Raw genomic sequence first — 21525 nt, forward strand, 5'->3', positions numbered from 1 at the left:
CCGGCCGGGAGACGGGGCAGGCCCGGCCCCATCCCCGCCCGGCCGCATGGCCTGGGCAGGGACTGGAGGCCTGGAGCTCCGCCACCCTCCACAGCCAGAAAACAAAGAGAACCCAGAGAGCTCTGCTTTTACATTTTAAGGTAGGGTTCACAAGTTGATCCCACTTTTCAATGGCCTAAACTGCTGTCAATTCCCAGCAATGACCGATAATTGGTCAAGAGAAAAGACTCCAAGCACTTCCCAGCAACTCCAACTCCCTTAAAGGTAAAGTAACTCCATGACAACTTTGCAATTATGTATAATGTACTTCCTCCAATTCCTGAAAGAGAGTTCAAGGGTACTACTATGCTCCATTCTTTGGGCCACAGGACATGAGAGATCACTGTGACATCCGCACCTGTGTCTAGCATGCCTGTAATTGTAATTGTCATGTCACCACGTGTTAAATCACAGGTGAGTTGAGGTCGATCATGACCTATTTGCTTTATCCAAAAAACATGGACATCCGCGTCTTCCTTGCTAGATAGAGTTTGTACATTAGCTACTGGGGTAATTTGTCATATCGCATTCGATGGCAAGGCAATGGCTTTAGCTATGGGAGTATTCTCTGGAACGATCAACGGATGGTGCAAGGGTTGAGCTAAAACTGTCAGCTCTCCATTATGATTTGCTGAAATGACTGATGGATAAACAATGAGTCCTAAAGTACTGCTTCTGTCCGTGCCTATAATTAAAAACTCTTGCTGCTTCCATGACATTCCAGTGACTCCCGTGGGAATCACTGCATGACTTTCATTCATAAAGTAGATTAACTTGGAAGCTGCCAATTCGCACTGTGCCCCTGGTGGCAGCAGCTCTGGATCACTTGGGAAGTTGCAGATGGTCCTGCAGATGGAATCTGATTGAGATTCCCTGCACAATGTGTTCCTTGAGGGATCTGGGGGTGCTGAGTTGTCACCGTCACTTGTGTCATAGCGCGCTGGTGTTCCGCGCTCTTCTGCCCGTTTCCCAGAATGGGCAGAGGTTTTCTATCCACAGTTGTCTTGGAATAACATTGACTTGCATAATGCTTTCCTCTTCTGCATCTTGGGCAGAGACCTGGTGTTTTCATGTTTTCTGAAGTCTCTGGAGAAATTTTTCTGATGTGCCCATGTTTTCCACATTTAAAACATGGCTTCTTAGACAAGTCTGTGGTCAGCCCAGCTAGCTCAGTTGGTAGAGCATGGGACTCTTAATCCCAGGGTAGTGGGTTCAAGCCCCACATTGGGTGCCATTTGTCTTGTTATGGACCTTGGATTAGGTTCTTTTTCCCTTTGAACTGAAGATTGATGAGGGGGAGGCAGTTTTCTCTTGTTTGGTCTCAGTTGTTTATTTTTTTCTTATCAGCATTACAAGGTACAAGGAGCTATGTGCACTATGATAGAAAAGGGGTAAAATGGCTAACAAAGATCTTCCTCAAGGTCTTTTATATGTCCATTTCCCCAATTAACAGATGCCAACTGAATTATTTTTCTTAGCGACCCAATGACCCAACACTTGTTTGCCGCAGGTAAAGGTATATATCTTGCATCTCTGACCCCAACAAAAAGTTAAATTTATTTCTTATAATCTCTACTGGTTTTGTTTCCTATAAGTAACACAAAAGAATAGTGACTGTTGTTTACTAGGAAATTTAGAAGTTTTTAACCTTATTTCAGATTTGGTCATTAAGACATGAATATTCTAAAAATATTATCTTAATTTCTTTAGATACTGCTGACATATTCATTGTATAATGTGAATTTATGGATTTTTATGATGAACACTCTATAGAGTGTCACTGTTGTATTTATAGCCAGCTTCTTCTATATTTTAACATATCTTTTAGACACATGTCATTTGAGATCTTTTTGTTTTCTAACTACAGATGCATCTTGGTAAACGAGCTATACAACTGTTCCTATATAAGGTTTTTTCTTGTTTTTTACTCCTTTCCTTGTTTAAGAAGACTTGCTTTTGCCTAATCCAGTGCAGCTTTATTATTTTTCAGTGCTTCCAGAATTCCAAGAAAATGTATCATTACTGAAAGACAGCTACCATGAGAGAAATTTCAGATTAAACCAACTGCTAAATGGTTTGATTAGTCTGTTGCCTAAGACTTCTGATCATTTGCTTTCTACAAATGCACTTCAACAGTTTGCTGAGCTTTAACCATCTTGTAGCTGCTATTATTAAGAACCTTGTTTTGAAAATGACTTAAGAGACATCTTTCCAGGCCCTGGCCAAGCCTTGACTTTACCTGGACAGAATGTTTGCCAGCAGATCCAGATGTTTTTTGCACCAAATCAGTATTTGAGTCACTTTTTGACTCAGCAATTTGACCCTATTAATATGACAGCTGGATAAATTTTGAAGTGGGCCTGGAGAATCATTTCCGGGGGTGGTTATCCAATCCTTCACTGATTTTGTTGTCTGTTTGCAGACTGTAAAATGCTGGCACAGTGTTTTAGTAGTTAATAGTAATTCCATATCACATATGTTATTGATAATGTTTATTATCTGACTGATTTCTGACTGCTGTAGGTTTTTCATGCATTATGTGTATAGTTTTGTGTTGATTAATGATTAATATGCATGATAAAAGTACATCTCACTTTCAAAAACAAAAGGAATTGATACCCTAAAAGTATTTGATTAATGTAGTATGTATGTAGAAATTTAGACCACAATTCATTTTGAATAATGAAATATTTACATCAAAAATTTAGAAAGATCATATAATCTGAATTTACAATTAAGTGTACCACAGCTAAGCCAAAATGATTCATTAACTTTAAGGGGAGAAGTGCCTATGTTTTGTTGACAGGTTCAAGAACATCACCTGTTCATCTGACCAGGCTGTCTGCTTCTGGAAACATGAGACACAGTAAACAGAGAAGTCACCACACTATCTTGGTACTCCAGACAAGATCAGAAGTGGAGCTGCCAGGACACAGTTGTGTCTCAAAACTACACAGTTTGCCAACAGAAATTTAATGTTATCTTCATGATGTTGTGTCTCTACCAATTTTCTTCAGTTATTCTCTGTTTTAAGATTTGAAAGAATGTGTTGTATGAATCTTTCTAACCACTCCGTCTCTATCCATGAACAACTAAAACAGCTGCAAAACAGGTTAAACGCCCTGAAAGAAGTCGATGACCCCATTAGAAGTTGGTTAACCAATTGAGACATTATTAAGTAGTTAAAATCTCTGTACTAGAAGAAAGATGAATTCTTGTTATAGTATTAACAGAAGTGGTTATTATAAGCTGTATGTTATCCTGTATCTGTAAAAGTCTAAAATGAATTACATCCAAAACCTGGGTTGTGCAAAAGGAAAAAGGGGAATTGTAGTAAAACATTCTAACAGAGTAAAAGCATTTTAGTCAAAGCCTGCCTGCACAACCCAGCTATTGAAGGCGACAATAGTAAAGGCAGTGTTCTTGAAACTCTCCTGGAACAGTGAGAATAAGGAAATACAATGGCATTGTGTACTTGGAAAAGAATGTAAAACAACATGTATTAACCAATAGTAGCTTGTTAAGCCCCGCAAACCCTGTCGGACCCTATAAAAGTGTGCTTAAGATAAACGACGTTCGCTATACCTCTATGAGCACTCAGTGAATAGTCTCAGTGGTTTTCCATTAAAGGGGTATGCAGAAAAAGGCATATTTTAAATCAATTACAGTAAACCATTTATATTTCTCTTTCATGGATGCCAACAACCTGTAAGGATTAGCTACCACTGGGTAAATCTCTTCACTTATTCCATTTATTCTCTCCAATCCTGTTCTAGTCTGTACTCACCATTTGATTTCTTCACTGGAAATATTGGTGTATTCAATTCTGATTTGCATTCTTCTAGAATTTGGTATTTCAAAAATCTATCAATAATCTTAGCCATGCTTCTGGCTTTATGGGATACTGTTTAACCTGTACAGCTTTTGCCCCTTCTTATAATTCCACATGTACCAGCTGTGCCAATTTGGATTTTCCTGGTATATCTGTTTCCCATACAGAGGGAATTACTGCATCCTCTACTTCCTGAGGGATAGTGGGGACTGCTTTTTCTTTTACCATTAAAATTTGTCCTGTCTTTGATTCAGGTATTTTCATTAATAGCTCCCCATTCTCAAAAGTTATTATTGCATCAAGTTTTGCTAGTAGAACTCATCCTAAAAGTGGAATTGGACACTCAGGCATATCTAAAAATTCATGTCTTAACACTTTGTTTCCAAAACTCAAATCCAGGGGTTTCAGGAATGGCTGATTCTCCTCCTTCCCTGTGGCTCCAGCTATGGTTGTTTTGTCTCCAGTTTGCCCTTTTAGATAATTTAGAACAGAATATGTAGCCTCTGTGTCCACCAGAAATTTTACTTCTTTATCTCCCAATTGTATAGTTACTAAAGGTTCCTGTATTGGCTTTTGTTCCGATTCTGGTCAGCTGCTGTACTCCCCCAGCACCATTAATTTGGAAGCATCTTGATTCTGGTTGAGCTGATGGCCCTGCTTAAAACGATTTGGGCATTCATTTTTCCAGTGCCCCTCTTGTCTGCAATAAGCACATTGACTTAACCCTAATCTTGGCAAAACCGAGCTCCCTCATCCTGTGCCAAGTCTGCCCCTCCCTGGTCCACAACCACCTCTGCTGCTGCTAGCATTCAGGAACACATAATCACAGAATGATTATATGAAGGTGCTTTATTAAGAGGTTTTGCAATTAGTCCATAGTCCATGATCCACAGGTAGTACCACCCTGTCATGTCAAGGAAAACTCGCAGCTCATGTAGGTTCTGGGGTTCTGGAATAGCACAAATAGCTTGAATACAATTAGTACCCAGCTTACGTTGCCCTTGTGAGATTTCACATCCCAGGTAAATAACAGTCTGCCAGGCAATTTGTGCCTTCTCTTTAGACACCTTATATCCTCCCATTCCCAGTTGATTTAAAATTTCAATTGTTACCTTTATGCAGGTTGTTTTCTCCTCTGTAGCTGTCAGTATATCATCAACCTACTGTAACAGCAGGTATTGTTTTCTCGGTATTTGCCCGTTTTCAGTCCAAATCTCCAGCTCCTTAGCCAGCTGGCTTCCAAAAAGTGTTGGACTGTTCCTGTATCCTTGTGGAAGCTGTGTTTAGGGGAGCTGAGTTTTCCTTCAGTTTTCTGGATTTTCCCACTCAAAGGCAAACAGTTTCCTACTTTCTTTGTCAAGGGGTATGCAGAAAAAGGCATCTTTTAAATCAATTATAGTAAACCATTTATATTTCTCTTTTACGGATGTTAACAATGTGCAAGGATTAGCACCCACTGGGTAAATATCTTTAGTTATTCCATTTATTGCTCTCAAATCCTGTACTAGTCTGTACTGGTCAACACAGAAATTTGGGCTCCAGTGTTAACTACAGAAGTAATAGGTGCACGTTTAGGACCCACTGTTGTTAAAATCAGTATGTCTCCAGTTTTGTTATTTCTAGTGAGCATTTTAAACACAAACAACCCCTGCCTCTCTGCTCACCCATGAGAGGCAGAGTTACCAGTTTCCCTGATTCTGAAGCTGTTTGGGCTCCACTCCCAGAAGCTGAGAAGGAGACTGCTTTGGCTGACAGCCCAGAGCCTGTGGAGGTGTGCTGGGTTATACAATGGGGCATTTGATACAATGGACTTGGGACAGTGCCAATTAGAAACTACTCAACTTTTAAGTGATAAGCCGTCCATTACATCTCTGGGGACTCCTTTCTTTATCTCTAGTGACCACCAATACTGGCGGTTAGAGATTTGTTTTCTCTTTTCTGGGTTTTTGTTAAGAGAACCAATGTATCTAACACCCTTTGCTTTCTCTGATTTTTCTTCTGGGATTTTTACAGGTCCATAATTTCTACTGTAATTAATTAGCTCTTTTGCAACTTTGTTCCATGTCCAAATTTTATGGCTCCTAGCAGGAGAGCGCAATTGTGAACCTGTTGGCTGAGAAGGGGTGGTGAAGGGAGCAAACCCAGGATCAGTGGAACCAGATCGAACAGTGGAACAGCTGGGTTCCCAAGAAATCTGTCTAGTCTATCCACAGGGGTATAGCTGCTATGGTTTTTGGAGAAAAAATTGCTGTAGGTTTAAGTGATTCTGGAAGGCCTTGACTTAAAGGGGTCATCATTTCAGTTTTCACAGGTAACAACATTGGTGATTCATAACCAGCAATTAATTTTCTTTTGTGTATCATTTGCAAGCAGGCAGCTTTGTGAATATTTTCCAGTAGTTGGTCAGGGGTACTCACTATAGCAGTCAAGTCTCCCCTTTCCAAGGGATTAAGCCCTGCTGCCCAATAAGCTGCGTGCTGAGTTAGGGACCATGGGTTACATCTGTCTCCTGTTGTTAAGAAGATTCCGTGTCCCCAGTACCCACTGGCTTCCCGTTCTCTCTACCAAATTTGATCTTCTCCGGTGAGAGACACTCAGAGCACGTATTCTGTCTCTGTCTCGTGTGGGAGATGCCCAAACTCCTTTTTTAACTTAGCCAATTCAGTAGCAGTGCACGGGGTTTCTTGAGTGGTTATATGTGGATCAAGATCTTCATCATTGATATAATTATACTGTTTTAATTAGAGGTTTCAAGCTAAGACTGTAGTGTTCCCCACAATTTTTATCCAAGTTAGCTCCTTTTGAGGGTAAATTTGATTAATGAGAGGGGTTTCCCTCTCTTCTGTTTCTTTTAGTGAGACAGCATTTTTTGAATTTTTTTATGGAGGGCTGCTCACAACAGACTGATCTTACTCCTTTCTTCACCCCATTGTTTTTGCAAAATTTTAACTAGGTTTTGGAGGGAGTCCATTATAGGTCTTTGCTCACTTCTTTGCTTAAAGTGAGTTTCTATAGCTGCTGTAAGACAAGCTCCCAAAACTGAGCAGAGTATAGTTTTATTTTTGCCCAGTTTAAATTTTGTTTCATGTTGTAAAAAAACATACTCTATCAATCACATTTTCCAAATTAAACCAATTATTAAGCGCACACTCTTCCCCTCCCAGAGAAGGTCTGGCACTGTGTTTTGCTAACAGAGTATAAAATGCAGCTTTAACTTCTGCACTGCCATTTTCAGTCATTTTTACAAAGAGAAAACCACTACAGGGAGGTATAAACTTAAATTATGCACAAATACACAGCTTTTTGCTTCCCTGAATGGGTGAAAAGACCAAATCTGCTTGGGAGGCACTCTCTCAGTTTAAAATTCTGGTTGTCTCTTTGCTACACCAAGCAGTCAAAATTCATACACACAACGACAACAAAAAACAATAGTCCCGCCCTTTTGCACTAAGAGATCTTTTGCAAAATTCTGCAGACAGATCCCTCAAGTGAGCGTGGGGTGCTTTTCACCTCACTGTGTGCAGTTTGCGGGAAATTCGAGTCGCCCCCCTTGCTTTCTAGACACCGCTCACTCTTTTGGGAGTGTCGGGCTGGGTGTGGCTGGAGCGAGAGGTCCTTCCCCTAATACAGACTGCACAACAAACCTGCAGCCCCTTCTGTCTGTCAGAAATCCTGTCCGTGACTCCAGTTTAAATGTCACAATTCACTAACACAAGTGGGAGTCATGAGAGGTTTGTTTGATCTCAGAGTGCAAAAAGGACACCAAGGGATTTCAGTTTAAATCACAACAGCAATAATGTACCTTTATTTTAGTGCCAACAACAAGGGTTATGTGATAGAGGAGAGGCAGAGAGAGAGGGAGAGATAAAGAAAACAAAGAAAGACAGAAGAGGTTATAGCTACCAACAGACGAGACGGGGTCACTGGGTTCTTTTTCTGTGGGGAGATCTCACCAAAATTAACTTAGCCTTACTTAATTCTTCCCCAAAGTTACCTTGTTTCCAATATGCTAATAAGTAGCCCAAAGGAGAAGTACCTGGAACAGGAGCATTGCTGCCCAAAACCCCTTTAATCTTCTCCATAATACAACTGCAATACACCATAAATGCTGAACCTGTGACGCTTTCGCAGTCATCTGACTGACGGCGCCTAAACAATACCACCAGGAATTCCTTTAGCCCAACCAAGCGTAGCTGTGTCTGCATCTTATTGGCAGGCACCCAAACCAAACCAAACCAAACCAAACCAAACCAAACCAAACCAAACCGAAGTAAAAGCACCTTACCTCTTCTCCCGGAGACGTTGTGAGCAGCAGAGATGGTTGTGGCTGATGGGCTCCCCAAGAATCCCTCGGTGCCGGCTGGAGCAGGATCGGGTAGTGAGCTCACTCAGCAGCACTCACAAGGTCCCACCTGGGTCGCCAAAATGTTAGAGTTCAGGAACACATAGTCACAGAATGATTATATGACGGTGCTTTATTAAGAGCTCTGGGTGTTAGGGGTACACATACCCAAATCTGACCTGACTTCGTTTTGAGTTGAACATGTTTTATACTCTATCGTTATACAACTTACATATTAATTATTAAACTTACATTGTTCCATTGTATGCATTGATTTTACCCAAGCATGGATTTCTTGTGATCCCCCCAAACCCCTAACATAGTTGCTCATGATTCGTTAAACAATAATTATATCTAATCCCATCTAACAATTATATCATTTATCATATACTGACTACACAGGTGCAATTTCACATGATCTTAGCAAGCACAAGGCCTAACATTTCCTAGGGCCTACTTTTAACACTTTACCCAGGGCTTGCCAAGCCTAACTTTCTTTCTAACTCCTGAATTTTCTATGATTTTGAAATCTTTCACTATCACCACATCCTCTGAAACCTGGATTCTCTCTTCCTTGTATTACTACCAAAAGATTTTGCTGCTGCTTTTTACTAGCTTCCTTTTCCCTGTTATTGTATACTTTCCAAGCCACTTCAAGTAATTTATTCAAATTCCTTAATTCCTCTCCTTCTAACCTCTGCAATTTTCTCCTAATATCATCCTGCGATTGCCCAACGAAAGTGAGAGCAAGCTGACCATTCACTTGTTCTGTTTCTAGTTGAAGATCTGTATACTTTCTCACTGCCTCCTTAAGCCTTTCCAAGAATGCAGTAGGGGATTCTTTCTTTACCTGTCTGATAAAATTTAGACCAATTCATAGTCTTAAGCATAGCATTCTGAACTCCTATCTGGACCCACTCTTGATATCTCTTCAGCCTCCATATGTGTCCAAAATTGGGACCCCACCCTGGATCCTCGGTCAGAAAGTTCTCACCTAAAGTCCCTGTCTCAGAACCCAGTTCTGAGATCTTTTTTTGCTCTCTCCTTGGCTGCTCTAAGCACCATCTCTTTCTCAGCAGAGTCCATTAAATTATCCAATATTATTGTATATCATCCTAATCCAGATTCTGAGTTTTCATAATCATTTTTACCACCCCTGCTACTTGATCAGGATTTTCTCTATAAGTTCCAGATGATTGTTTCCAGATTATCAAGTCTGCAGGGGAGAAAGGCACTTTTACAAACACCGGCCCCTCCACTCCTACTCCTTGTCTCAAGGGGGCAATCACAGTCCGCCTTTGCCCAAATCTTTTCCCATTCTACCCAGAACCGGAGCAAGCTGTGACCGAGTCCGATGGGATACCGGTGTCTCTGATTTATTATCATCACCCCTGCTACTGCTGTCTTCCCCCCCGCAGCATTTTTCACATTTTCTTGTATCACAGTTAGATTTTGATCACTTCCCGGAGAAGAAGAATCAGGTGTAGGCGGGAAAGGAGGGTAAAGAGGGACAGGTGAAGTAGGATTCAGTGCAATAGGGTTAGGTGAAATGGGATTGGGTGAAGTGGGGGCAGATGAAATAGAATCAGGTTCTTTTGGTTCCGCTAAAGCCACTTGTCAATCAACATCCATATCGTTCCCCCAGTGCAAACTTTCTTTTAATGCCAGGTGCTCTAAACAACTCTTTCCTTTTACACAAACCTCACATTTATCACTCATACGTGCCTTAGCTGCCATCAATCCACACTCAGCCTGCCATTCCGGCTTGTCATGCAAATAAAAGAACAAATCAACATACAGAACTTCATCCCACTTTCCCTCTGGCTTACGGAACAACATCAACTGTAAAATGGTGTTATACTGCAAAGATCCATTTCTCGGCCACTTTTCCCCACTGTTCAGGTCATATCCTGGCCACCATCTATTACAATAATCAGTCAACTTTACATAAATCTTGCCCAAAATTACCCTCTTTTCAATGTGCTAATAAGCACCCCAAAGGAGAAGTACGTGCTATAGGGGCATTGCCACCTCAAATCCCTTTAAGCTTCTCCATATTACAGTTACAATACACCACACACCACTGATGAGGAACCCTCAACGCTTTCGCACTTGTCTGACAGACGGTGCCCAGGCAATACCAGGAATTCTTCTAGCCCAACCATGCAAAGCTTTCACTGCATCTTATTGGCAAGCACCAGAGCAGACTGAAAAGCACCTTACCTCTCAGAGGGATGTCGTGAGTGGCGGAGACGGTTGCGGCCGGATGGGCTCCCTGAGAATCCCTCGGTGCCGGCTGGAGCGTGATAGGGTCATGAGCTCGCTCAGCAGCACTCACAGGGTCCCACTTGGGTCCAAATGCTAACCAAATGTTAGCATTCATTATGATTACATGCAGGTGCTCTTTATTGAAGCGTGCGGGAACTAGGGGTCTCAGCAACCCAAATCTAGCTGCATCATCTTTGTCCAAAGTGCACATATTTATACAATTTCAGCTGTAGCAGTAATCACTATAACAATCTTATTAATATTGCTTCATTAACATTGCTTCATTAACTTTATCAATATTGCTTCATAGAGTTAGCTCATCTTTGTACGAACATGTACGAATCTTATCTCTGAGTATCTTAGAGAGCCCAAGTACCAGTTCCCATTACCATAAACATTTTAGCTTGCTAAACTATCCCTAATAGCAAGCATTCTTGTGGCCTACTTCTACATGATTTTCAGAAACATTTAACCCCCATAGTAACACCAGTACAACCTTTATATCCCTCCTTCTGTCTGTGATAGGTCCATTCTTGATCCTCTCCCTGAGTGTCTTGTTTCTAGGGTTCTCATTGGTCCTTATCAAGGCGCATTCCAGACCAATCATTTCTCCTGGGCGTAGAGTGATTGGTTAACCCTTTCACCAATTGCTGTCCGAGGCATGGATGTCAAGCCTATGAAGTCATGTTCTGGAATGTTCCCTCGGTTTACTGAATCCTCCATGACATAAAACAGCACCCCATTTACTTTAAGTTAACCTTGATTCCATTAACGTATACCCACACCGATTACTAGACTTCACCCCCTTGCCCATAGGGCCACAAACCCACCAACAACAGATACCAACAACCAATTAGGCGCATGTATTAATTAAAAGTCAGCTTATAATTAAACATTAACTATTAACCAACTTGTTATAACCATTGATTTACCAATAACATTGTCACAGTACAGCTGGCCTGGACTGGACAAAGTAAATCTGATCGTAACACAAATCCAATTCAGCTATCCTAATTCATGCCTGAACATGTCCCTGGATGAGTTACAGGGGACCCTCAGCTGGCTCCATTCAAGATGAGAATTAAGCATACCACAGGCCAGGAAGCTGGGCAGGGAGAGAGATCTCAGACAATGGCCGTATAGCATGGGAGATTTTAATTGGATATTTAAGTTATGAATAATAAATGAGGTTGTTTGTTTCATGAGCATCTGGAGCACGAGCTGTGGAGTTTTCATCTCCCTACCCACGACCAGCACCTTATGTTATGAAGAAAAACCATTTTCAAGCAATGTATGTGTTATGATGTAATGTTGGTGTTGTAGTATAATGTTGGTTACAATGTCTACCACAAAGTTAATAATGCTGTTGCTGTTTCTACCCCGATGTTAATTGTATTGAGTTCATCTCTTACCCGAGTGTTCCAATCCCTTCCGGTCGGGTCTCTGCCGCTGCTCCCTGACACGGCGTAGCACCAGCCTCAGTGTGCAAATGAGGTGAAAAGGGTTAGGAGTGCTGAGAGAGCCCCTAGATCAAGTGGACCAGATGAAAGACAGACAAAAGAGCCTCATAACCCAACTGGCAGAGAGACCAGGATGTTCCTAGTCTCAACTCAGAGTCCGCGCCATCATCAGGGAAGAGCTTGACTGGGATGACACCCCTACACAAACAAGTCACGAGAGATCTTCCACGGATTCCTGTGAGGACGGAAGCCCCAGGCCTGTCGAGGGGCAGGACTGAAACACCTCCTTTCTGGCGACCTCGTGGGAGCAGTGGCGGCATGCCACTCCTGAGCCCCCACCCCAGAGCTGATATCTTCATAAAGGCACAAAAAGGACTCAGGTGTCCTGCCCATTCATTTCACCTTACACCCCACTGCAAGAGGAACAAGACTCAACACCCAGGCGATCGAGCTCATGGCCTAAGGCTGAGGGGTGGGGGGCTCCAGTCCCAAAGACAGGGATGGCACTTACCCAGCCCCACAACTTCTGGGCCCACATCTCTGAAAGGCCCAGACCAGGGTTACACACTTGATTACACAGGGTCCCTCCAAACTGAGGGAAATGCTGGCACCTGAGCAACCAGGTGTCACGGACAAGGTAGCTGCCTGAGAGCCTCTGACACCCAATTCCTTAAAGCTTCCCACAGCCCCTCAGGGTCTCCCCCAGCGTGGCCCGACAGCAGCGCCGCAGCCCCACAGGAGCTCCAGAGGAGCTGCATCAAGAGGCACCTGGGAGCCCTCAGCAACCCAGCCAGCACCACACGGGCACGAGGACACAGATGGCGCTTCCTGGCTGGGACAGGGCTTGTGCCTTCAGCAGAACTGCCAAAGGCCAAGGTCTTCTGGTCATTTTCCCTGCACCGCTGCACGCCTGGGCAGCTTGCCGAGCACAAGCACCCTTTCCCCCGTCTTCCCCCATGCCCTGCAGACCCTGGGCAGCGAAAGAAAGATCCTGGGAGACTGTCTATTATAACATATTATATATTTACATACTACCAAAAAAAACCCAAAATAAAACGAAAGACAATCTTAAAGAAAATAAAAGAAAAATCCCTGCTGGCTCTGGTGACCCCAGCAGACAGTGGCTACAAGATCAACTCTCAACAGAACTCCAGCAGCAAAGCCAGGCACTGCTGCTGCACAGACGGGGACGTTTCTTCCATGCCTTGCAGAATTGATCTCGCAGCATCCGAAAGAAGGAGTAGGGAGCTCTCTGTACTGCCCGGAGTACAAACGCTACTTCAATTACAAGGTTTCTGATGGCAGGGCTGCTATTATCCACCATATTCTCAAGGGCTGGAAGAAAGACAAACAGAGGCACGGGCAGATCCCAGACCTGCCCGGGCCCACGGAGAGCCCCCTGCCAGGGCCATCCCAGCCGGCTCTTGCCATGGGCAGCAGGGAGCAGGGATCAGCCCGAAGCTGCTGGCCACGAATGCCCCACGTGCCCCTGAAGTCTCGGTGGGCTCTGCCCACGCTGCCCCTCATCCGCACATTGAGCAGAGCCCTCCGCAGCCAGGCCAGGGATTGCAGCTCCCCCCGCCAGCCCCGCTGACAGCCCGCTGCCCTCACTCACCCTCACAGATGAATTGCAGCTCTTCCTTCTGCCCCCTCATGTGCTCCCCGGCCATCCCTAGGAACACAGAGCCTTGTCAGGGCCCCGGCGGCACAGCTCCCTGCCAGCGGCGCTGCCAGCCCTGGGGCCACACGCCCTCCCGCCCCGGCAGGGCTCAGCCCCAGCCCTTGCCGCATCCTGACTCAGCCCAAGGGCACGGCTGCCAGAGGCCGGCAGCAGCCCCGAGGGCAGCCGGGGATCCAGGGCGCCAGGCCCGGGTGCCGCTGCCGGGACAGCAGCAGCCAGGCCCGAGCTGTGGCGGGGCTGGGAGGGAGCCCGGGCTCGTGGCTCACCCATGAACCTGATGGCCGCCGCTCGCAGGGACTCCTGTGGGCTGTCCAGATACAGAAGGGCCCGGCGCAGGTGCTCGGCCGCTCGGCTCTCGTCCTGTGCCAGCTGCAGAGAGCGGCAGGAGGGAAGGGCTGGCGCGGGCTCTGCCCCTTGGCCGGGCGCTGCCTGGGGCCAGCCCGGGCCTCCCGTGCCGGCCCAGCCCTGAGGCACCGGGCAGCAGCCGCTGGCGCCGGGCTCTGGAGGGGGCAGAGGGCCGGCTGCTGCCCAGGGAGCCGCGGTGCCGGCCCACCCCGCAGCCCCAGTGGCTCGGGGCTCCATCAGCAGCCGGCTCGGGGCCACAGGAGCTTGGAGAAGAAGCCGTGTGGCCCCGGCTGCGGCACTGGGCAGGGGCCCAGCTGCCAGCCCCATGCACCGAGCGCCAGGGACAGGGGGCTTCTCCAGGCTGAGGCTGGGCCTTCCAGGCCGTCCTTACCAGGCACTCGCCGAACCTCCATGTCTGGTCCACCTCCAGCATCTGTTCAATATCTCTCCTCCTCAGGAATCTGGCTGAAGAATGCAGAGTTTCCCGGGAAGCCTGGAGAGCAGCAGAGACCCTCAGATGGCCCCACAAGCCAGGGCACAGGACCCGCATTGGTGTGCCGAGGCCTGCAGGAGGCTGCAGCCGGCAAGGTGCCAGGCCTGCAGGAGGCAGCCGAGCCCCCTCCCCGGGTGACAGCAGCAGCCCTGTATGGATGCTAAATCTGAACCAGAGTGCCTGTAGTTATTACAGGCCACATAGCTCTCAGGCCTGACTGAAGGCTAGCCTGAGAAATTCATGAGAAGGAATTAAAACAATTCTCAGAGACACTAAACAGCCTTGCAGGTGTTGTTTTGCAGCTTCTTGTTTCTCCTTGCAGGAGAGAGTCAGGGGGGGCAAAGTGCCCCTGACCAATGATGGTGATGTAGTACTTTGTTAACCAATAAGAGTTTCCTTTCTGTACTTTCCACGTATCTGTCTATAAGACAGGGCTGAAGCAATAAACTAAGGAATTCTCGTGTTGTGACTCCCTTGAGAGTCCATTGTCGTTCTTTAAAGCCGTTCCCAATCGGAATGACAGCACTGGAGTCCTCACCTCTGCCACCTGCTGGTTCTCGTCGTGGCAGTGGAAGAAGAGTGGCAGCAGGCTCTGGTGCACGTGTGACTTCAGGGCCTTTCTTCCCTCTTCCATGAATAAATCTATCATCTTTTGAAAGACAAACATGGATACCAGCTGCACCTGGCTATCATCCTGTATGAAAGGAACAAAAAAAGACTTCAGCTTTGGCTGCTTCCCACCCACTTTTGACTGGCCTGCAAATCCACAGGGCACAAAATGTCTGTGCAGCACCCAGTGCCTGTGGCTAGAGACACAGAACCTTACATTGTCAAAAAGTGCCAGGAGCACCTCAGCCAGCTGCTGGGCGATGGGGCTGGCTATCAGGGTGCTATTATACAGGAACAAATATTTGAGAAGAACTATGGTCATCCTGACCACACCACTATCATCTTCCTGCAGGAGCTCCAGCAGGCTTTCAGTCAGGCTCCACATTTTCTTGGCCTGTGGGGAAGAGAAGTCTGTGAAATCCCACCCTGCTGCCACAGGGCCCAGAGGCCAAAGGCACTGGCTAAAGCTCATCTGCCCGAGGCTAAAGCACTCAGGCAGATGAGCTGGGAGGAAGGAGAGCTGGGAGCAGCTGCCTCGGTGCCCGAAGCCCAGCCAATCCCAACAACTGCATTCCCCATCCCTACGCTGCCCACATGGCTTCAGCCACTGCCCCCTTCTCACCATGGACGGATTCTTGGCAAGCACTAGGAGGCCTCTGAGTGCCAAGCAATGCCTCTCTCTGCACTCGCTCTGCAGATTCTGTGACATGATGTCCAGGATGCTGTCACAGCATTCACTCAAGTCCAGGTAGTCCAGGATCTGAAAGGCACAGGGCAGTGACAGGGGAGCTGGCCAGCAGGAAGCTGTAACCGCACAGAGCTGGGCCCAGGCAGCAGCACAGGGCATGGGCACCGTCCCAGACAGCTGCAGCTATGAGAAGGCAGAGAGGTGGAAGGCAGCTCGCCTTCAGGCTCACCTCTACAAGGAATGCCAGAGCAGCGAAATCCCACAATGACAACTCTTTGCTGAGCAGCCTGAGCAGGTAGAATGCTACTCCGGAACACAATTGTATGGATGAAGAGCACATTTCTCTGACAAGAGAAAAAAGGAAGGAAAACTCTGAGCCAGCGGCTCTCCCAGGAATGACTCACAGACTGACAGAGGGCTGATCTTTCCCCACCAGCCTGCAAGGGGACGTGGGCCCTTGGGGAGGTGGCTGCTCCTGGACACCCTCCTCTCCCAGCCTTTTCCAGTCTCCTTAGCCGTCCCTCAGTGATGAGGCCCTCTGGCCCACGACAATGAGGACTATGTGGGGCAACCTCAGCACGGGGCACAAATGCCAGAGGCAATGGGGAGAAGGGGTCTCACCTGGCCAGCAGACCCACAGCATGATGGTGGGTGTCAGCGCAGAGCAGCATATCCCAGCCACGCTTGTGTTCCATTTCCACCACTACATGCTTACACCGGAGAAGGCAGAGCAAGGACTTCAGGATCTGCACTGCAAACCTGTGTGCACAGCAAAGCCCAGGTCACGCTGGGAGCACTGGCTCCTGCCCTGGGGATGTGGCAGGGACAGGAGGAGTGGGATGGAGCACCTGTTGGGGCTGATGGCAAGGCCGTGTTGCTCCTGGCATGCCTTCCAGAAGGTATCAACCTCCTGTGGCATCTCCAAAGTGCTGAAGAGCACTTGAAAGACCAGATGCACAAAGAGGCGAGGGAAATACACATTCAGTACACATGGGATGCAGGGCATCCGAAGGAACTTCCACATCACCACTGTCGCCTACAGAGGACAAAGAACCCAGAGACAGTGCTCAGTGCTGAGGTGTCCTGGTGGCAGGGCCTGAGTGTGGCAGTGAGCTCCAGGCCTGGTTTCAGCCCAGTGCCTGAGGCAGGGAGATGCAGTGGGGGAAGGAAGAAATGGAGCTGCTGAAGAGGCGGTCGGCCATGGGGTGAGCAAAGGCCTGTTCCAGAAACTCACAGCCAGGGCAAAGACACCTGTGTTGTCCCCATCGGAGGTGCACGTGCTGTGCTCTGGCCAGATTCTCAGCACATCAAGGAGTTTCTGCACCACTGGCTCCACAGTCCTGCTCGAGCACATGATGGTCTTCCACATGGTCATTGCAGCTCTGTGGGGTGACAGCTCTGTCTCACGGGGGTCTCAGACACATCCCCGTGGCCTGGGCAGCAGTGGCGGGGGGAACTGAGCTGGCTGCCAGCTCTGCCTCTGCCTGCTGCCCCTCGCCGGCAGCAGCACCCAGGCAACCCAGCCCTGGGGGGAGACAGGGCCCTGAGGGGGCATGGCATGGCAGCAGGCTCGGGGGCCAATGTAGCAGGGCTGGGAAAGGTCCCAGGTAGGTACACAGGACCCTGGAACTCTCTGTTGCTCAGACACCTGGGCAGGGCTGTGCAGGCTGATGGGCTGGGGAGCCCTGAGCCCTCTGGGCACGTGGGCCCCGTACCTGTCACACGTTGGGGCCACACGCAGGAGAGCAATGACCACGTCAGTGGGCTGTGCCTCGCTCAGATCCAGCAGGGTCCTGCCCAGCCTGGAGTCAGCAGACTCATTGGCCATGAGCCACTGGTGGATGTACCTCACCACGGCAGGCACCTGGAGAAGGCACAAGGGGAGACTTGGAAAGCTGCCAGAGGGAGTCAGGAATGTCCCCAGCTTCTCCAGAGAAGTGCTTCCCTTGTCACCACGCTGCAATGGCCTCAAAGGCTTAGAGTGATCAGCAGGCGTGGCTTGGGAGGCCAAGCGATCCCTGGAGGATCAAACCACGGCCACAGGCTGCTTACTTGCTCTGGAATGGAAACACCCTCCTCCAAAATGAATTCCAGCATGGCAGCATTGGTGTCGCTGGTGTAGACGTCACCGTCTTCCATGGACCCAGTGCCCATGACGCTGGTCTCTTCCTGCCAAATGTGCTTGATGAATTTGCATGTTGGGTAGGAGAAGGAAGGGTGGGAAGAGAGGGATATTGCATGGAGTGTTCCAAGCATGTGCCAGCAGGCCCAGGCCAGTTGGGGATGGCTGCAGGTACCTGTGCTGTTCCATGGAAGAGGCCACAGGCAAGGTCCTGCTCTTGTGTCTGGTCCATGGCTGCATCTGGCAAAGAGCGAGAGCAGCCAGAGCTGAGGGGCTGCATGAGCAGCTGGAGAACGCAGCCCAGCCCTGTGATCCCCAGGCAGGGACAGCCCAGGGATGGCCCAGGGGATGGAGCACGGCCACTGCTGGGGGAACAGCCCCAGCTCCACTTGTATACTGTCCCTGGGTGTGTCTCCACATGATAGGGTGAGTGGGATGAGATAAGATGGAATGCAGTGGGATGCGATGGGATGGGATAAGCTGGGATGGAATGGGATGGTATGGGTTGGGATGGGATGGGATGGGATGGGTTGGGATGGGATAGGATGAAGCTGGTAGAAAGCACTAGTGCTGTGGCCCAACTCTGCCACTCACCTTCCTGCATTGGCTGGAACTGCTGCACCTCTTCCGTCTCCTGTTCTGGATCAGCTTCAGGGCCTTCTTCCTCTTTCTCCTCCTCCACCCAGGCCAGCTTGGTCACTCTTGGGGGTTGCTGCTCCAGATCTTTTCCAATACTCTCCCATCCTTTCCATTGGAACAGCACCAGGGGATGGCATGGAATGCAATGGGATGGGGCTAAGGTGGCAACAGGCACTAGCCCTAAGGCCGAGCTCTTCAACTCACCCTCCTCCAGCGGCTGGAACTCCTGCACCTCTTCGGTCTCTACTTCTGGGGCAGCTCCAGGGCCTTCTTCTTCCTTCTCCTCCTCCTCCACCCAGGCCAGCTTGGGAACTCTTGGGGGTCGCTGCTCCATGGCAGTGCCTGGATTTATCGTACTTGCAAGAGAGATGCCTCAGAAAAGCTCTGAGGCAGCAAGTCCTGCAGTCGTGCCTGGAAGGCACCTGCAAGACTCAAGTTCTGTCAAGACTGCAGGACAGCAAGTCCTGCACTCGGGTCTTGAGGGCTCCTGCCACAAGGACAGGAGGCTCCTCGTCAAGGATTGTGCCCTGGTCTCAAGGGCAGTGACTGCAGGGATGGGCGATGCCTCGGAAAAGCTCCAGGTCACCAGGTCCCACAGTCTGCCCTCGAGGGCACCTTAAGAAAAGAAGCCTCGGCAAGGCCACAGGTCACCAAGTCCTGTGGTCTGGCCTCGAGGTCACCTGCAAGAATGACGGCTCAGAGAAGCTCCGGGTCAGACACAAACGAGTGCGCTGTGCGGGGGCTCCTCACAGCACCGCTCTGGCGCGTCCTGTCCCGTCGCGTGCACCGAGCACTGTGGCGTGGACCTGTCGCTGTGGCCAGCTCCTCTGTCACCACGTGTCACAAAGGGGGGCTTCTGTGCCAGAGGGCAGGCAAAGCCTATGTGCACTGGGGGCTGAGCTCCATCCTGCAGGGGCTTCCTGGATCAACTCTTGATATCTGTCAGATGATGTTGCTCCTTCCTGAAATGAATTTTTTTTCTATAGAAGGGATTGGCAGTAGCACCAGAACACCATCAGTTTCTGGGTTTCCCCAGGCAATTCAATTGTACTGAGGTTCTCCCATGTTTCATTCTGCTTTTCTTTCTTGCATCCTGGAAAAAAAATTGAATCTACACAGCCTCTGATATTCTACATTCCTCTTGCTGCGTGTCTGGCTGTGGCAGCTCATGTCCAAACACAACTGCATCCCTGCTGAGCACGCGAATGGACGGCTACAACCAGGAGGTTCCCAGTGAACCTCAAGGCAGACCCATGGGGAAGTGCAGACTATTGGGATAACTCTGCGAAGAGAAGCTGTTCTGTGTCTCTGATTATGGTGCTGCTGCCCAGAAACTGGGCAAGGAAACCATACTCCTTAATATAAGACCTATGGAGCAGATATTTGTTTATTCGATTCCGAGATTTAGGGGCGTTGCTTTACCCATTCATCCATTCTTCATACCGTACTACCTTTTATACATTTTTTTAGTTAATGTGCACATGATACTTTCCTAACCTTCATATTGCAGCGTATTTTCCAATCACGTGGTTATGTAAGCCCTTGTAGCACATGTGCGGCTTCTGCACGAGAGGGTCCTCAGCCTCCTGGTGGTTGTTTTGGATGATGGCTCATAAGTCTTCCTCAGGCTTGAACTTTTCACCCCTCCTTCCAAGGCATGCTCTATAAGATTGTCTGCTCACACAGTCAGTGGTAAGTTTTTGCAGTTCACTTGTTCTGCTAAATTTGCTGATTTCTAAAAAGTGCTTAATTTACATACCCTGTTACAACACTACTACTTACTGCACAGCTCCAGCTTTTTGTGTAGCTCAAACATTATCTCATTGCCTTTGCAACAAGTCTGCCCTTTCTTTTATCCTTTGCAAATTCTTTTGCAGCTATAGTCTTGTTGTGGTCACAAAATATTTACCTGTTTTGATCCTGAATGTCATTTTAATTTGCTTCCATTTGTGATACGTGGTGACAGCTTGGCTACAATACCATATGAAACTCTGGCTCATCATGCAGGATCCTAAGATTATTATTCCAATTCCTAAAATTCCTACAAACAGTTGTGTTAGCCAATTCATATAAGGTAGCCAAGATGTTAGAGCTCCCCACAAATGTTTACTCCAAGACGTATCATCTTTGGTTACTTCAGGGAGCACCTTTGCACGTTGCCAAACGGTATGGAAATCCATTGCTCCTTGCCCTGACTGATCTATCGAAGTGCAACAACTGGTATTAATTAGAATACAAACTCTTCCCATTTGGGATGTTATCATCTCTAACACCATGTGGTTTTGAAAGACTGCTTCTTCTAGTGAGTTTATTTCATTTCGTAGTCTTAGTAAGTGTTGTGCTTTTAAAGCATTTACCAAAAAATCACTAGAGAACTTATTCATTTCTTGCTGTGAGATATGGATTAGAAGAAGAGCAAAACAGGCTTAAAACTTTAAAGGAATAAACAAAATGTATGAACAAAACTACAAGAATAAGAAACCAGAATAAAACTTCCAGAGCTCCTTTTTCCCCACTACTCAACCATTCTCTCGTTCACATGACAACACAGAGACAACAAACTTTGGTGGTTAAAACAGTCCCAACTTTGCTATAGTCTCTTCATCAGTCTTTGTAGAGAAAAAGAACTTCTCTTCTGCTAATCTATGGAGTTGTTCACAAGAAAACCATTTTCCTATTGTTTTCTATTGCTCTGATGCCAGCCACCTGGAAAACTCTGTCATCAGTTCTCTCCTCACATTTTTGACATCACGCTGAGGTGCGTTATGGGTCATGGCTCAAGGGGTGTCATTTTAAGGATGAGTTATTCAAAGGTAAAAGTTCTCTTCATCTGTCTCTGTGAGTATCTCTGGAAACAGAAGTTTTCTCTTTGCCTCCTAAGGCCACAAATTTTCAACAACTCTCACTTCTCCGTTTTTGTTCCAGCATCACATAAGATCACAACTACTTCACCATTTGCTTAAATTCACACTTTGAAATACTCTATTCCCCCAAAATACTCTTTCAT

The 21525-nt window shown here is 47.4% G+C and overlaps 1 protein-coding gene and 1 non-coding gene across 5 annotated transcripts; one reads left to right on the plus strand and one right to left on the minus strand.

The window, feature by feature from the left end:
* The first annotated feature begins 1197 nt into the window (after positions 1-1197).
* Positions 1198-1270, plus strand: TRNAK-CUU (transfer RNA lysine (anticodon CUU)). The gene has a single exon. It is a non-coding gene; the product is annotated as a tRNA-Lys (tRNA).
* Positions 1271-12945: 11675 nt separating this feature from the next.
* Positions 12946-19480, minus strand: LOC147652087 (maestro heat-like repeat-containing protein family member 7). 4 transcript variants are annotated; one of them, XM_086898881.1, is made up of 16 exons: positions 18723-19480; positions 18474-18623; positions 18055-18119; positions 17810-17926; positions 17473-17621; positions 16992-17139; positions 16606-16793; positions 16379-16516; positions 15987-16101; positions 15692-15829; positions 15287-15463; positions 14999-15154; positions 14366-14460; positions 13889-13991; positions 13557-13613; positions 12946-13276 (listed from the first exon to the last, which is right to left on the minus strand). In XM_086898881.1, the coding sequence occupies exons 1-15, from the start codon at positions 18850-18852 to the stop codon at positions 13593-13595; spliced, it is 1890 nt and encodes a 629-aa protein (XP_086755007.1). In that variant the 5' UTR covers positions 18853-19480; the 3' UTR covers positions 12946-13276; positions 13557-13592. The 4 variants fall into 4 exon arrangements, with proteins under 4 accessions (XP_086755007.1, XP_086755005.1, XP_086755008.1 ...); XM_086898879.1 differs by having other exon boundaries at positions 14359-14460; positions 18723-19376; XM_086898882.1 differs by lacking the exon at positions 13889-13991 and having other exon boundaries at positions 14359-14460; positions 18723-19315.
* Between the last annotated feature and the right edge of the window lie 2045 nt (positions 19481-21525).

The sequence above is a fragment of the Cyanistes caeruleus genome, chromosome 7, assembly GCF_971803275.1.
Source record: "Cyanistes caeruleus chromosome 7, bCyaCae1.hap1.1, whole genome shotgun sequence".
Classification (NCBI taxonomy): Eukaryota; Metazoa; Chordata; class Aves; order Passeriformes; family Paridae; genus Cyanistes; species Cyanistes caeruleus.

Bases quoted from the DNA above. Each gene is read 5' to 3' on its own strand.
- LOC147652087 (XM_086898879.1), bottom strand. From the start codon at position 18,852: ATGGAGCAGCGACCCCCAAGAGTTCCCAAGCTGGCCTGGGTGGAGGAG. The intron at 16,794-16,991 runs GTGAGTTTCTGG...TGTCCTCTGTAG, and splicing joins CAGGTGTCTTTGCCCTGGCT to GCGACAGTGGTGATGTGGAA. The intron at 13,992-14,358 runs GTAAGGACGGCC...CGCTCTCTGCAG, and splicing joins GGAGGTTCGGCGAGTGCCTG to CTGGCACAGGACGAGAGCCG.